A 15,352-nucleotide genomic window follows, 5' to 3' on the forward strand; every position below is an offset into this window, starting at 1 on the left:
TTAACTCAGATGGTAGTCAGAATAACACTACTGGTCATATTGGCGCTGCAGGTGTGTTAAGAGATGCAACTGGTGCTTGGCTTAAGGGCTATTATGTGAATTTGGGTATTGGCTTTGTCCTTGAGGCTAAATTGTGGGGTATTTTCTAGGGACTTTCCCTAGCTTGGGATTCTAGGTTTTGAACTATGGAAGTGGAAAGTGATACCAAGGGTGCAGTGACTCTTCTTAATACTCTTGCTATTTCTACCCACCCCTTGTTTAGCATCATTAATTGCTGCAAATTAAAAATGAGTGCTGATTGGAATTGCTTAATTAGACACATTTTTCGTGAACAGAATTGTGCAGTTAATGCTTTAGCTGCTAAAAGTTTTGATTTTAATCCAAGTATGCATATCTTTGATGGTGTGCCAGCTTGCATTACTGACATCCTGGCTGCTAATACAAGGGGAGACTCCAAGCCTCGTCTTCTTTGTTTTTAATTGGCTTTCTTGTTTCCCTGGGCGTTAGCCCCCTTTGTAAGGAAAATACAATACTTTGGATGCAGAACTACTTGTTGTTAACTACTTAAGCTACATGCCTCTTATTTAAAATTTTAAAATTTTAAAAACTTCTATTTTATTAAACAAAGGATTTCTTAAAAAATTATTAAAATAATTAAAATATACAAAATTAGTGAGAGATAAAACCGTAATTTCATTAACAAAATTAGTAAGCGTTTTTGTTGGTGTAAATAAATTAGTCAATTTTTTATTTTTGGTAGGAAACGCAATTACAACTTAAATCCCCAACCCCCGGGTGTGGGACCCGGGCGCTGAATACGACCGTTGCACGCCCACCCTAGTATTCTTTCACTCTTCACGGAGAATGGAGAGATTCAAATTTCAAAAATTCAAAGTTGGCCAATAAAGAAAAGCTGCCACTTTACCCGCATAGCTCTCAACTGGTCTTGGAATCGGAGCTTTCATTACTACTACAAGTCCACAAGCAAGCGCCATTTCAAGCTTTACGCCTTCCTTTTGGTCCCAACAAAAATATTTGAACCTTCAAACCCCATTTCATTGCACAACACAGCTCAAATCATGAGCTCACTCTCTCAGTTCAGTATGTTTTTCAGTGTTATGTAAGGCCAGTTTGTGAAACCTCAGCTTTTGGTTGAATTTAGGACCACCCCTATTTCAGTTGAGTGCCATTTTCTTCTAGGCCCTTTGTATAATCATTTTGGTTTTTCACAATGAGAGAAGAGAACCCATCAGAAAGCAGAGCAAGATCGATCAAGTTTTCTGACCAAAATCAGATACCAAAGTGCCAGAATGTGAAGGGCAATAGCAACGCTTCAAAGTTAAGGTCTGCTTCTTCATGGGGTTCTCATATTGTGAAAGGGCTTGCAGGAGACAAGAAGACCAAGGTTCAACCCACAGTGACAAACAAGAAACCGCCGCTAATGGGCTCTGATATGGCGAACCAGAAGAACTCAATTGTGCCTTCTCATCCACGGGTCAAGCGTTCGCTCATTGGAGACTTGTCATGCTCAGTCAATGGTAATCAAGTTCATCCTCAAATGCATCCCACCCACCGGAGACAGTCCTCTAGGGACTTATTTATTGAGCTTGATCATTTGAGAAACTTACTTCGAGAATCTAAGGAAAGAGAGTTCCAGTTGCAAGCTGAGTTATCGGAGTGTAAGCGAAACCCAAAAGTTTTAGACCTTGAGAGGGAGCTTGAGGTGAAAAGGATTGAGCTTGATGGTCTAGCTCGAAAAGTTGAGTTGCTGGAAGAAGAAAAAACTAGTCTCTCTGAGCAATTATCAGCATTAACATCGATTTTGGACAGGAATGAAGGAGTGACATTGAAAAAAGAAGAACAAGAAAGTTCAGTGGCATCAGCATCAGGGAGTGTGGAAATGGAGGTTGTGGAGTTGAGGCGCCTGAACAAGGAGCTACAGCTTCAGAAGAGAAATCTTGCTTGCAAGCTTTCTTCTGTGACATCCCAGTTGGCTTCTCTAGCAAAGGCTTCTGAGGTACTATCATTTCAACTTTACTGATTGATTACTTAAATTGGGTAACTAAAGCTTTATGCTGAGCTTGGTAGTATAACTTTTAGATGATTTTCTTTTTCTTTTCTATTTTCATTAGCTTTACTGGATTATTTGAGTTAGTTGTCCTGGTTTACTTTGTTTGCTTACTGCAATTTGTATTGGTTATTATCAGAATGACATTGTTGAGAAGATCAAAGCTGAGGCATCTGCGCTAAGACATACAAATGAAGATTTGTGTAAACAAGTTGAAGGTTTACAAATGAGCAGGTTGAATGAGGTTGAGGAGCTAGCCTACCTGAGGTGGGTGAATTCGTGTTTACGAAATGAGTTGCAGAACTCCAATTCATGCTCCACAACAAATTCTGATAAGCCATTAAGCCCCGGTTCGTTTGAGAGGAGTAGTAAATCTGCTGGAGCATTGCCATCTAGAAGCAGCGAGTATTTAGAATACGGTAGTGTAAAGAGATTGAATCTAATAAAAAAACTAAAGAAATGGCCTATTGCTGATGAGGACCTGCCCAACCTAGAATGCCCAGATGGTCTCTTGGATAAAAGTTGGGTTGATTCAGAGGAAGGTAGAAGTCCTAGAAGAAGACACTCAATAAGTGGATCTAAATGCTGTGCAGAAGAGTTGGTGCAGAGTAATAAGAGAAGGCAATCTGATGGTTTTATGTGTGCTCAAGAAATGGAGAAGGATACAGAGCCAGTAGCTTCAGAAAATTTTGATTTATTCTTCGGAAATTGTCATGAAATTAACAAAATTCCAGCTTCATTAGATGTGGAGAAAAGGGCCTTGAGAATTCCAAATCCCCCTCCAAGGCCTTCATGTTCCATTTCTAGTGGAACCAAAGTGGATGGTTCTGCCCAAGTTCCACCGCCGCCGCCTCCACCACCCCCGCCACCTCCTCCCAAGTTTGCAATGAAGACTAGTACCACAGGAATGGTACAAAGAGCCCCACAAGTAGTTGAGTTTTATCATTCACTCATGAAGAGAGATTCTAGGAAGGATTCTTCAAATGGAGGAGTTTGTGATGGCCCAGATGTTGCAAATGTTCGTAGTAGCATGATTGGAGAAATTGAGAACCGATCATCACATTTGCTTGCCGTAAGCGTTCGCTTGCCAGTTGTATTTTTCTGCTTGAAGTTCATTTTCTACTAAAGCTACAGTTTTCCATTGTTAAATGCTTGCAACTTCCAAGCCTTTTTTGGCCATTGAAATCTATCCATCCAACTGCTGACAAGAGATGAAGGAAAGAAATTTAATGCTCCCATGTCTCTCAGTAATGAGAGGGAGTAGGACTAAAGTTAGTGTCTTGAAGTCATAGGTTCTCTGGTAGACTAATGCAAATTCTTATTGATTGTAATCACCATTTCTTTTGCAGATAAAGGCAGATGTTGAGACTCAAGGAGAATTTGTGAATTCGTTGATCAGAGAGGTGAACAACGCAGTTTATCAAAACATTGACGATGTTGTGGCCTTTGTGAAGTGGCTCGATGATGAACTTTGCTTTCTTGTAAGTGTGATCTCTTTCATGACCGGGGATTTCATAGCTTTGTGTGCAATATAACTTGATCTTCTGTAATCTAATGGTGGATGTGTTTCAAATGGCACTGGGAAAGCTAAGCAAATATGAACAAGGCAAAATGCTCAATATTAAATGTCCGATCTTGCTGATTCCTTACTATGCTTGCATTCTGTTGAAAAGGTGGATGAGAGGGCAGTCCTAAAGCATTTTGATTGGCCAGAAAAGAAAGCCGACACACTGCGAGAAGCAGCATTCGGTTATAGAGATCTCAAGAAATTGGAGTCTGAAGTGTCTTCATACAAGGAAGATATAAGACTGCCTTGTGATATTGCACTAAAGAAAATGGTCTCATTGTCTGAGAAGTAAGAACCTTCATTGGTGTTTTTGCTAGTAATTAATCTGTGGTAACTACAAACTTATCAAGTGTTTCCTTACCTCTTGCAGGATGGAGCGTACTGTTTATAACCTTCTCCGGATAAGGGAGCCCTTGATGCGTCATTGCAAGGAGTTTCAGATACCCACAGACTGGATGCTTGACAATGGAATTTTAAGCAAGGTAGGCTTTTGTTGATGTCTTGTCTATAAATGAAATACTCAACGCCTTTGCATCACATATATGATTCACTGCCAATCCTGCAGATAAAGTTTGGCTCAGTCAAGTTGGCAAAGATGTACATGAAGAGGGTGGCTATGGAACTTCAGTCAAAGGCGGCAGCGGAGAAAGATCCTGCTATGGATTACATGCTGCTTCAGGGAGTGAGATTTGCTTTCAGAATTCATCAGGTTAGTAACATAAGAACTAAACATAGTAAAAAAAAAAAGTGTGCGTTTTATTCCTTTTGAATATGTAGAAGATTGAGATATGTTTCTTGATTGATATGCAGTTTGCAGGGGGATTCGACGCAGACACAATGCATGCATTCGAGGAACTTCGTTACCTTGCTCATCTTCTTAACAAAAAGTAAAGAGGGAAAGGTGGTGGAAGGGGAAGGATTTAACAGAACATTTTTGGCTTACCATCTCAGTAAGCTTCATACGGGAAACGTATAATACATTCCGTAGAAAGCAATCTGGCCAGACAACGTGTTTTGTTTTGGTGTAGTTTTGAGTTTGGCTGTTAATGAGCTTGGTGTGAGAAATAGCAAAGGATTTAGGTTTGGGTTAATACTTAAAATTACAAGAAGTGAAATGATATGTTACATGTATTGCAACGCTTCTTGTAATATGTAAGTTCAGAATTATACAAACTTTTAATCCTTCAAATCCCACAAACTTTTAATCAAGAACGGCTCATTGGGTATCCAGTAAAAAAATCGACAGATTTGCTTGGCCAATACTCAGAACTCATTTTCATTTAACTATTTGCACTAAGTGCACCAATGATTTTCCAATATAATGTGACAAATTTGTACATTCTCACACTATCAACCTTTAATGGTCTAGTCATCATCCTATGGATCGCAGTCCCTAATCTTCGCATCCACTATTCTCCATAGTGTAGGCCATTGTCAAATTTGAACCAAAGCGTTCTGTACACTGCAGAAGTGAACGAGACAAAGTTAATCTTATGTGATACCACTCAAAGTCCATACTGTTTCTTCACAGCATAAAACGACTTCAAAATGCAAAACAAGAACAGAAGCAGATACATTCCCCTTGTACCCTCAATGCATATAAACTAAGACTAGCACCCATGATGACAAAGAGTAAAAGGTCTTGAGAAGAAAATGGACACATAGTTGTAACTTGTATACAACCGGTTATATCTGGGCTCAAGCCGAAACAAAAATCTATTAAATTTTTGGCTTCATAGAAGGGTTGCCTCAAAGGACTGCCCGGTATCAGGATAAAATGTTCCCGACCTTGACTGTTCAGGCACTAGGCATGAGTGTATGAACTCACCGGAGCAGGACATCCTAGTATCATGGTAAATGCAGTCACATTATATTACACATACACACTAAGCAGGACGTCCTAGTGTTCCCTTCCTACTCCTCACATCTGATATGATTCAGAAAACTCTTACACGCATTCCTCTTATAACAAACAGAAGGTCAAGATACTAATCCAACTCAAGTAATGTCGAGAATCCTGTGGCACAATAGATCAAAAAGCAAGTCGACGTGGGAGTTTTAGCAGCTTCAGTGCTCACCAGTCAATCAATATCTTAATTAGCTTTGCAAACTAAGAAACTATCAACATGGAGTAACTCAAGCTGGACAATTGCTAGCCTAAAACTATCAATTTGAATGAACATGCGTATAACCAACAATAAATGGAACTAGACTGACAAACAGTTTTTGGGCAAATACCATTTGATGAATATATCAGAATAAAACATTGCAGAGAAAAAAGCCAATAATTCAGTTATGAATGTAATTATATATAAATAAAAAAACACAAAAAGTGATTTGTGAATCACCATTCTAGTGCATCCTGGGCCAATAACCAGTTGATCGTCAACAACCCATCGCAGCTCCACAAACCCTAATCAAAGTGAGCAGCCGCAGACAAAGTAAAAGATTCGACAGGAAGCAAGAACTGCAACGGCGATATACGCAGAACACCAAATGCCAGCCGCCAACAACAATTTCAGCGCATCACAGTAGGCCATAAAAAATACCCCTCACACCTGAACCATCAATATCACATAAAAACCACCAAATTATATATAACACATCAAGCAACATACAGAAAAAATCACCAAAAAGGAAATTTTTTTTGACAAAAACTAAGGCGAGCTGATCAAAAGTTCATAGCACTGGAACGCAATATACATACATCAAATTGCTTGTAATCGATTGCCGCTTCTTCTTGATATGACACTCTGGATGATTCAATTTAGAAAAGCGAAAGCTTTGATGCAATTCCAATGCAGCAATCACAGGGAGAGAGAGAGAGAGAGAGAGAGAGAGAGACGTTTTATTTCAACTTATCAACCTTACAATAAAGGGTTTACACGAAGTGGGCTTGCCGACTTATGGGAAATGCGCAATGTTGAAAACTAAAATATGGGCCCATACTTGGGCTTACTTGTGTGGGCTTACATGTGTGGGCCTAATATGGGTTTACAAACTATATTTACAAGATACTTTTACAACGGGCCAATACACTCACAACAATGAGGCTAGCTATAATTAAGTATCGAACTCATCACAAATATATATTATCATCGTCATTCTATCATATGAGTCGAACATAAGATCTCCACAGACTAAGTAGAGACAAATACTACTATATTAAAGGGTAGTTGGTAATTTAATTTTTTAATTGAAGTAAAGAAATGTTTTGCTAGAATTATAAATAAGCATATTATTGTTTGATTATGAAGTCTAAAATTGTCGATCGGGTAAGTCCAACTGTCCAACAAACACAACAAACAAAATAGAGACTATAATGAAGAGTCTGAAGACATTGAGGAGCGACATTTTGCTCCCCATTCTTGTCGTTTGATAGAGCTCCACGCATGTTCTCAATTAGGATGGTCTATCTGGTCCACCTTAGTTTGAGTTTGTTTGGGAGGGGTTTCTTCTGTACTAAACTGAGTTTTGGTTTAGTTTTCCATCTCCTCCCTTCTTTTGTTTTTTTAAGTTGTATGGTTTGTTCCCTCCTTTTCAAGTTGAATGAATTCAGAGTTCTTTGATAAATAATAATAATAATAATAATTTTGAAGACTTCTCTTCAGGCAGAGTTAGATTTTGAAATAAATCAAACATTTTAAATGGTTAAATTTTGTTTATTTATATGATTATTTTGTATCGCTTGCATTCTTAAAAATAATATCCAACTTGTTCAAACAAATAAACAAATTTTATCCCACAATTATACTCTTTTTTTTTTTTTTTTTGTAAATACCACGAGGTGTCCCCACAATCGAAGGGTTGGATTAATCCCCGCTCGGGATTCAGCTTGACCCTGGCCACAAAGTGCTTCCAATAGGTTTCGAACCCTGCCATTGAGGCACTAGGTAGCTCACCAGCTGGAGGTGGCAGTTTGTCAAACATACCACACCTTGTAGTTCCACAATTATACTTTCAGCTCTATACTATATTTAAAGTTTATGAATCAAAGTATATGTTTCAAATCACCTATCCGTATAAGAGAACTTCCACCGGGCAAAAGGCAGCCAAGTCTTGAATTAATGCCCACAACAAGAAAGGTTAGACTGGGCAAAAATGGGCTTCATTTACCCAAGCCAACCCAAAGGCAAGAATTGCCTGGGTTTGCTGATGTTAGCTTGACATCAATGACCAATTTAAATACCAAAAAAATGATAATAATAATAAAAAAAACCAAAAAATTCAGAATTTCTTTTTTTAAATACCTAGGCATGTTCTTCAATTCCCACACCAAAACTCCATACAAATTCCTTTCCTCATATCTCATGTGAATAGTGTTTGTCTTTACTTGCCATGGCAATGGGTGGAAAAGCAAAATTAAAAAGGGTAGGGCAGACACATGAATAGTGGCTACCCTTACTTGCCCTTGCCCTTTGCCATGGCACAATGAGTGGAAGTTCTCTAAAGGAAGAAAGAAAACATAAAGTTTAATTGGTTTGAATAACCAATATAAAAGGTTAAAAAATGAAGTTTTATGTGCCTATTGACGATGAAAGACTTTCATGCAGCGAGGATAACACTTTTTGCTATCCCTGGCCAATAACGCAATAACACGTAAGATAATTTTTCCACATGGCCAGTGGCGGATCTATTAAGGCGCAAGAAGGTAGTTGCAACTTCCCTCGCAGGAAAATCACTTAGAGAGGTCGGAATTTGCGATGTGATGGTGCTTTCCATTTGTTCGATTAAATGTTTGAAAGAGGCTTTTCTGTTTTGATAGCTAAAAATCACATCTACTACGACAAGACTCCTTCATATGTGTGTCTAGTTAGAATTGCATGCTTCTTTTTCTGGTACAAATACGCTACGCAAGGAAGAAAATGCACGAGGAAGAGGATGCGCGAGGAAGAAGATGTGTTCTGTTCCTTTTGGGTTTCTCATTAGAATGATGTCGTCTTGGTATATGAGTTTCATTTAAAATGAAACGATGCGTTTTGCTCAAACCTTCTTACGATTAAAAAAAAAAGGTATGTTTGGTGGAATATTCACCAAATTAAAAAAATGAAGAATGGAATGATGGATGCTCTCTATCCCTTCCTTTCAAGTCATGTCATCATGAGCAATAATACTCTCTCATAATCATATTATTAGGTTTTCTTATTTTAAATGCAATGGTGCCTTTTGTCTGTAGTAAAACCTTTATTAATTTTTTTTTGGAACATCTTAGTTATTTGATATTATATTAGCCTAACCTAATATGAAAACTTAAACGTATTTCTTAGAAGAAAAAAAAATTCATGTCATGAAAGGCTTACGTTTCAATGCCTCAAGGCTTACACCTGACCTTAAGCGACCAAAAGGGTATCGCCTTTCAAAACTTTGGTAGGAACTAGGAGTCTGAGGCTTGTTGGAGGGTAAAAATGAAGCCCATGTACATGTAGGTGTAGCTACAAAATATGGATGGTATTAGTTGGTAGTTTTGTTTTTTTTTTAAAAACTTTTAGCCTTTAGCCTTTTAAATATTGCCCATTCTCCAAAAATTTCCTGAATCTGCCACTGCACATGTCAATGTGTTATTGGTTTGGGATAATAAAACAATACTATCCTCGTTACAAGTAAGTTTTTTTACTATTGATGTGATCAAACTATCAACTATTATCACAAAAAGTAACACCAAAGTTACTTCTTTACATATATGGATCACGAAAGTACAGATTGACTGATTCAGTGAAAACCTTGAATTGCTCAGTTAGAGATGTAGTCTATCAGTCCATAGTTGTTCATTTCTATCCCATCCCAATTGAGACTATACATTGAGCAATACGCAGAGATCGAATTGGATATAAAGTAATTAATGTTACCATATATATAAATATAAACTATTTTTTCTAGCTCACTCTTCATTATTTAAATCATTTTAAAACTTATGATTGATGTGATGAGTGCACAAAACCTTTGTGCAAGAATAATTACCCGTGCGGGTAATTTCTTAAAACCACGATGCGTGGTTACAGGTTTGAAAAGCAAAGGAGGACATGAGACCCTTTTGGCATAGACTATATATTTACTGTGTTTGATACAGTGTCTGGCATATGTTGGAGCATTCAAAAGGGCAAGCAAGCAAGCAAAGCAACCCAAAAAACCAAAATGAGGGATTTGCAGAGCTGAGAATCTTGGCGACCCACGTGCGCAAGTCCAGCGCTAAATCTGGAAACAATGGGAAGAGGGTGGAGGAAAAGAAAGAAACAAAGGCCTTTGTGTTGTGTGTTTGATTGATTCAAAATCAATAACAACAAAAAGCAGTGGACAGAAAATGAGTGCTCTTATATTGATTTGACATGCTTGACAAGATGTAACATTGCTCTCTCTCTCTCTCTCTCTCCAACTCAGTGCTATACAATAAATAGATTCAAAGAAGCAACCAAAAAAGTCTTATTGGTTGCACAGTCAATCAATATGATCGATCCGTGTACCGCTAATATAATCTTGTTGGGTTTTCCATTTACCGTCCATAAATGCTCTCCTTTTCAGGATTCTCTCTCCATTTTCCTTTTACCTTTTTGAGTAACTTACGAGAAAATAATAAGCATTATACGTATAAGGTACGTAAGAATTCATCAAAATATGTTTCGATGTTACGATCAGTCCCTTATGCATGAGTGTATTAGTTTGAAATTTTTGACCTTCAATGCATGTGCAGATTGTATATACTTTATTGACAACAAAAGCTTGAGAGATGATGGGGGAGCAGAGAGTGTACAGTGAGAGTCCGTTCTGCCTAGGCTTAGGCCAGCAAAAACCTAGCACAGTAGCAGTGCTTTTGGGAAATAAATGTACACTGTGCATATACAAGCCAGTTTAATATTGGAACTGAAAAGCGTACGTGACTTGAGTTGGGGATGAGGGCGCTCAAATTGCCGCACTAGAATTAGGTTTCCAAAGGTTACCCACCAGTCCCATCCGCTGCCTAATCAGTCTTTTAATTCGCAGAAAATCATTCGTCCAAGTTTTAGTGTTTCAAAAATACAGAGAGAGGGTAGAAAAAAGCAGGTAAGGTTTCGTATATGTGATCGATATGACGTTTATGAAGTGACATTCAAACTGTCATCACTTGCTTGCGAGACGTGGTTTTGTCTTTGCATGGGGCCCCCTCCTTTTGTCTCCTTCTGTTTCTTCTTAATAATGTCTCCTCCTCAGCCCCTCCTCCCCTCTGCCCGGCCCCTACTTTATATACCCCTCAAAACCCTCACACGTCTCTCGATCCACCCAGCATATAAATTTCCAACCCCAAAGAGAACAATATTTATACTTGTACCCATCGCACTTGCTATATGAAATCCCATTCTCTTCAATTTCTACACACACCCACTTGCTAATTTTTGATATGTCAGCAGCAGCAGCCGCCGCCGCCGCCGCAGCGGTAGTCTGCCGCTCCAGCTCGACCACCAGCAGCTCCAGCGGCGCCGACAACTACCACCACCACCACCAACAACAACACCGACCGTTCGTCACACCGTCACTAACGGCAGCGCCGCCGGTGCTGAGCAGGTACGAGTCGCAGAAGCGGCGTGACTGGATCACGTTCGGGCAGTATCTCAAGAACCACAAGCCGCCGCTGACACTGTCGCGGTGCAGCGGGGCTCACGTGCTGGAGTTCCTCCGGTACCTGGACCAGTTCGGGAAGACCAAGGTCCACGCGGACCCTTGTCCGTTCTACGGGCACCCCCACCCCCCCGCGCCCTGCCCCTGCCCGCTGCGCCAGGCGTGGGGCAGCCTCGACGCGCTCATTGGCCGGCTGCGGGCAGCGTTCGAGGAGAACGGCGGGCAGCCCGAGACCAACCCGTTTGGAGCGCGGGCGGTGAGGTTGTATCTGAGGGAGGTGAGGGACAGCCAGGCCAAGGCCAGGGGTATTGCCTATGAGAAGAAGAAGAGGAAGAAAGTAGGGGGATCGCAACAGCAACAGCAACAGCAACAGCAGCAGCAACAGCAGCAGCAGGATGAGCTGGGGGAGGAGCAGCAGGGGCAACATGGTAATTTCGGTTCATCAGGTTATGGCTATGGTGTTCTCGGTGGGGGAAGTGATGGGTCATCAAATAGGGTTGTACTTGTTGGAGCTGCTTCTTCCACTGCTGCTAGGGGCTCTATGATCCCTTTGTCAGCGCTAAACTAAATTAGCTAGTAATTATCCCCTTAATGATATAAATATCTTAGCTAGCTAGCGAGTTGCATGATATGAAAAGAATGTAAGGGCTTTTGATATTTTGTGTTAATTAAACCTTTCTTTAATTTGGCAACCGAAAAAAGACCCTTAATCATCTTTGATTAGCCAAAGGGTTTTGTAGTTTTTGTTTTTCCTCCTAATTTGTTTGTTTTAATTAACCAAAATTAGATTTTATTACGAACAAAATAGTTTGCAAACAGATTCCAAACAAAATTAGATTTTTCCTCCTAATTTGTTTATTTTAATAAGGCATCCAATTAGTCCCCAATATCTTTAATTTTTGTGTCGATCACTAATCAAACTTATACGTGTGTGTATGACTGGCAATATTTCCCTATCAAAATATGATTTCAAATATAAAGGAAAAAAAAAAGTGTCAGATCAATAAGTTCATTATTGTTTGTATTATAAACGGTGATAGGGAAACAACATTAGGCCAATAGTACAATTCTTCTGTTGAAAATATGATAACTAAAATCAGAAGGGTCTTCAAAGCAGACAATATCTTCGTTAGAATAGAGAGAGAGAGAGAGAGAGAGAGAGAGAGAGACAAACGAACTAATTTGTACATTATCTTATTTGTCTCTCGAAATATATAAACAAAACTTGAATAGAGGAAATTGTTTGCAAACATGTCCTTAGCAAAAATTGCTAGGACGGATGTGCTTCTCAACTCTGCATTCGCGTTTGAATTCACCTCCTTCCGTAATTTAGATTAATTTAAAGGACCATTGCTTGTTTTCATTTATGTTTCTATGTAGATGGAAGAAAAGAGGATAGGTTAAATCAAAGGGAGCTTCACTAATATACCCAAAATGGGTGCTGAAATTATAAAAAACCTCATATGGAAAACACTTTATAAACACACCCAAAACCCATTTATTAAATAACAAATTGGTATTGAAGTTCCTATATATTACAAGGCTGCCACTGATAAGCCCAACAGAAAAAAAACTCAAAAGACACCCAAAATCAACCCAGCCCAAATTTATAAACAAGCACAAACATTTTAACCATCTAGAAAACCGTAACTTTTGTCCAAAAAAAAACCGTAACTCAACCTCCAGCACGCGCTTTTATTAACTTCTCTGCAAAATGTCACTTCGTTCACCTTCATCAAAGCGTCCTCATCTTCAATCAGACAAAAACTCCATAACCACCACCAAGCACCAAGAACAAATACGACACAGTGACCTCCGCTTTCAAAACCAAGAGAAAAGTTCAGATAACGATTTCAACATGAAAATGCATCAAAGGTAAGACATTTACAACACCGAACTTACTGTAATGTTGATAAATTTATATAAAGATCCATTCTAGGGTAATAACAGCATTTTAGATTCGAATCAAAGACAAAATCTTGAAACTATATTGGATTTCACTATTGCACTGACTGCTTACTATCATTATTTTAGTCGCTAGTTCACTGAAATTTCTGATTAATGGCTGTAAAGTTCCAATATAGGGTATTAACACTAATTGTTTCCTCTGAAATCCTATTTCTGAATAATGTCTACCACTGTAAAGTTCCAGTATAGGGTATTAATACTGCTTGTTTCCTCTGAAATCCTATTTGTAATGCATGTCTACCACTATATAGTTCCAGTATGTGGTAATAACACTGGTAAACGTGCATTACAAATACGATTTCATAGCAAACAAGCAGTGTTATTACCCTAGACTGGAACTTAACAGTGGTAGACGTGCATTACAAATAGGATTTCATAGCAAACAAGCAGTGTTAATACCCTATACTGGAACTTTACAGTGGTAGACGTGCATTAGAAATAGGATTTCATAGCAAACAAGCAGTGTTAATACCCTATACTGGAACTTTACAGTGGTAGACGTGCATTAGAAAAAGGATTTCATAGCAAACAAGCAGTGTTATTACCCTATGCTGGAACTTTACAGAGGTAGACATGCATTAGAAATAGGATTTCATAGCAAACAAGCAGTGTTATTACCCTATACTGGAACTTTACAATGATAAACAGAAAAAACACTAATATACTCAGATTCAACTGAAAAAGCATACCTCAATTAATATGAAAACCAAATCGAATATCACAAATTTCTAACCACAGCTCAAACAGAAAATCCACAACCAAACCGAATATGAAATCAATCCAAATTATAAACAAAAAGAAACTAAAATCACAATTTAAAACTCAAACGAATATCTAAATACAAATTAGAACGAAATCAGAAAATCCAACAGCTTACCTCCAAATCGGCAATAACAAAAATAAACATATAAAATCAAGAAGAATTGGATCTACAATTGCACATATATAAACACCAAAATCTAGGGTGTATTGATTAATTTCCAAAACTCCAAAATTTATCATAACCACATACATAAACAGCTAGAGCACGAAAAGTAGATGAAGTTTCATACCTCGATCGACGGAAACAACCGCCGAAGTCGCCGGAAATGACGTCGAAAAACTCGAAATCCACAGACCTTTCTGAGCTCGCAGCGGCGTCGTGAGTGGCTGATGTGGCTGGGCTTTAGCCCAGACTTGATCGTCGGCCCTGGCCGGTCCTTTTCTGACCGGTCTCACGGCTGGCTGTGGCCGGAGCACCAAGATCGCTGGAGAGAGACGAGAGCTAACGGAGAGAGACGAGAGCGAACAGAGAGAGAGAGTGCCCAAAAATTTTCAAATAAACTAATTTAATACTAAATGGGTAATAAAGGTATTTCATTTATCTAATTAAATTAAAAAAAGGTAATAGCTGTCAGTTTTGGGTTTTTTTTGGGTGTGTTTATATATATTGAATGGTATAGGGTATATTTATAGTTTTATGTCTAGGAATGGGTATTTCACTAAATTTCTATAAATCAAACTAAAACAAATAATTTTATTTAGATGGAAGAAAATAGGATAGGTCCCATTCTATTGAGGGATTCCTCAAATAAATATTTGAGAGACACCTTTTAGGATACCGTACGAATATTTTTCCAACGATTCGAACTATCTATTTTTTATGTCTACATTCATAGATTATCCTTACAAAAAATTAGACAAATCGAAAACCGTTTCGACATCCAATTGTATCCTACAAAATCAATGAACATGGTGCTTCAAGAAAGTACTAAAATTTTAATAACACAATTGAGTGGTCAAACGATATCGGATTCAAGTGATTTTTTGTATAGATGATTTTTGAATGATTATCTAAAACATAGAGGGTTTGGATTAGTGAAATACAATACGGAATGGGCCCTACATGATTATCTCTCAAATAAGCTAATTTAAGAGATCCCTCAATACAAATGGACTTATATATATATATATATATATATATATATATATATATATATACAGAAATTCTCTTATGCGGACATCCGGACGTTATTATCGTGCGGACGCAGTGTATTTTGTACTACCCCTCTTTGTTTTCCTGCCTGTTTACAATAGGATCCGCACGATAATATCGTGCGGACATCCGGATAAGAGAATAACTAATATATATATATATATATATATATATATATATATATATA

General features: G+C 38.3%; 2 protein-coding genes and 1 long non-coding RNA gene across 3 annotated transcripts; 2 read left to right on the plus strand and 1 right to left on the minus strand.

Annotated features, from left to right (window-relative positions):
* Positions 1-805: 805 nt before the first annotated feature.
* Positions 806-4,868, plus strand: LOC110764945 (protein CHUP1, chloroplastic-like). Its single transcript, XM_021967998.2, has 7 exons — positions 806-2,017; positions 2,208-3,140; positions 3,418-3,549; positions 3,742-3,923; positions 4,006-4,117; positions 4,201-4,344; positions 4,446-4,868. The coding sequence occupies exons 1-7, from the start codon at positions 1,232-1,234 to the stop codon at positions 4,524-4,526; spliced, it is 2,370 nt and encodes a 789-aa protein (XP_021823690.2). The 5' UTR covers positions 806-1,231; the 3' UTR covers positions 4,527-4,868.
* A 27-nt stretch (positions 4,869-4,895) lies between these two features.
* On the minus strand, positions 4,896-6,496 carry LOC110764946 (uncharacterized). Its single transcript, XR_002527946.2, has 3 exons — positions 6,343-6,496; positions 5,984-6,193; positions 4,896-5,097 (listed from the first exon to the last, which is right to left on the minus strand). It is a non-coding gene; the product is annotated as an uncharacterized LOC110764946 (long non-coding RNA).
* A 4,331-nt stretch (positions 6,497-10,827) lies between these two features.
* On the plus strand, positions 10,828-11,923 carry LOC110764923 (protein LIGHT-DEPENDENT SHORT HYPOCOTYLS 1). The gene has a single exon (XM_021967971.2). The coding sequence runs from the start codon at positions 11,005-11,007 to the stop codon at positions 11,788-11,790; it is 786 nt and encodes a 261-aa protein (XP_021823663.2). The 5' UTR covers positions 10,828-11,004; the 3' UTR covers positions 11,791-11,923.
* Positions 11,924-15,352: the final 3,429 nt, after the last annotated feature.

The sequence above is a fragment of the Prunus avium genome, chromosome 4 (assembly GCF_965620075.1).
Source record: "Prunus avium chromosome 4, drPruAviu1.hap1.1, whole genome shotgun sequence".
Taxonomy (NCBI): domain Eukaryota; kingdom Viridiplantae; phylum Streptophyta; class Magnoliopsida; order Rosales; family Rosaceae; genus Prunus; species Prunus avium.

Excerpts from the sequence above, each read along its gene's own strand:
- LOC110764945 (XM_021967998.2), top strand. The coding sequence starts at position 1,232 with ATGAGAGAAGAGAACCCATCAGAAAGCAGAGCAAGATCGATCAAGTTT. Across the intron at positions 3,924-4,005 it reads ATGGTCTCATTGTCTGAGAA|GATGGAGCGTACTGTTTATA; the intron begins GTAAGAACCTTC and ends TACCTCTTGCAG. Across the intron at positions 4,345-4,445 it reads TTGCTTTCAGAATTCATCAG|TTTGCAGGGGGATTCGACGC; the intron begins GTTAGTAACATA and ends ATTGATATGCAG.
- LOC110764923 (XM_021967971.2), top strand. The coding sequence starts at position 11,005 with ATGTCAGCAGCAGCAGCCGCCGCCGCCGCCGCAGCGGTAGTCTGCCGC.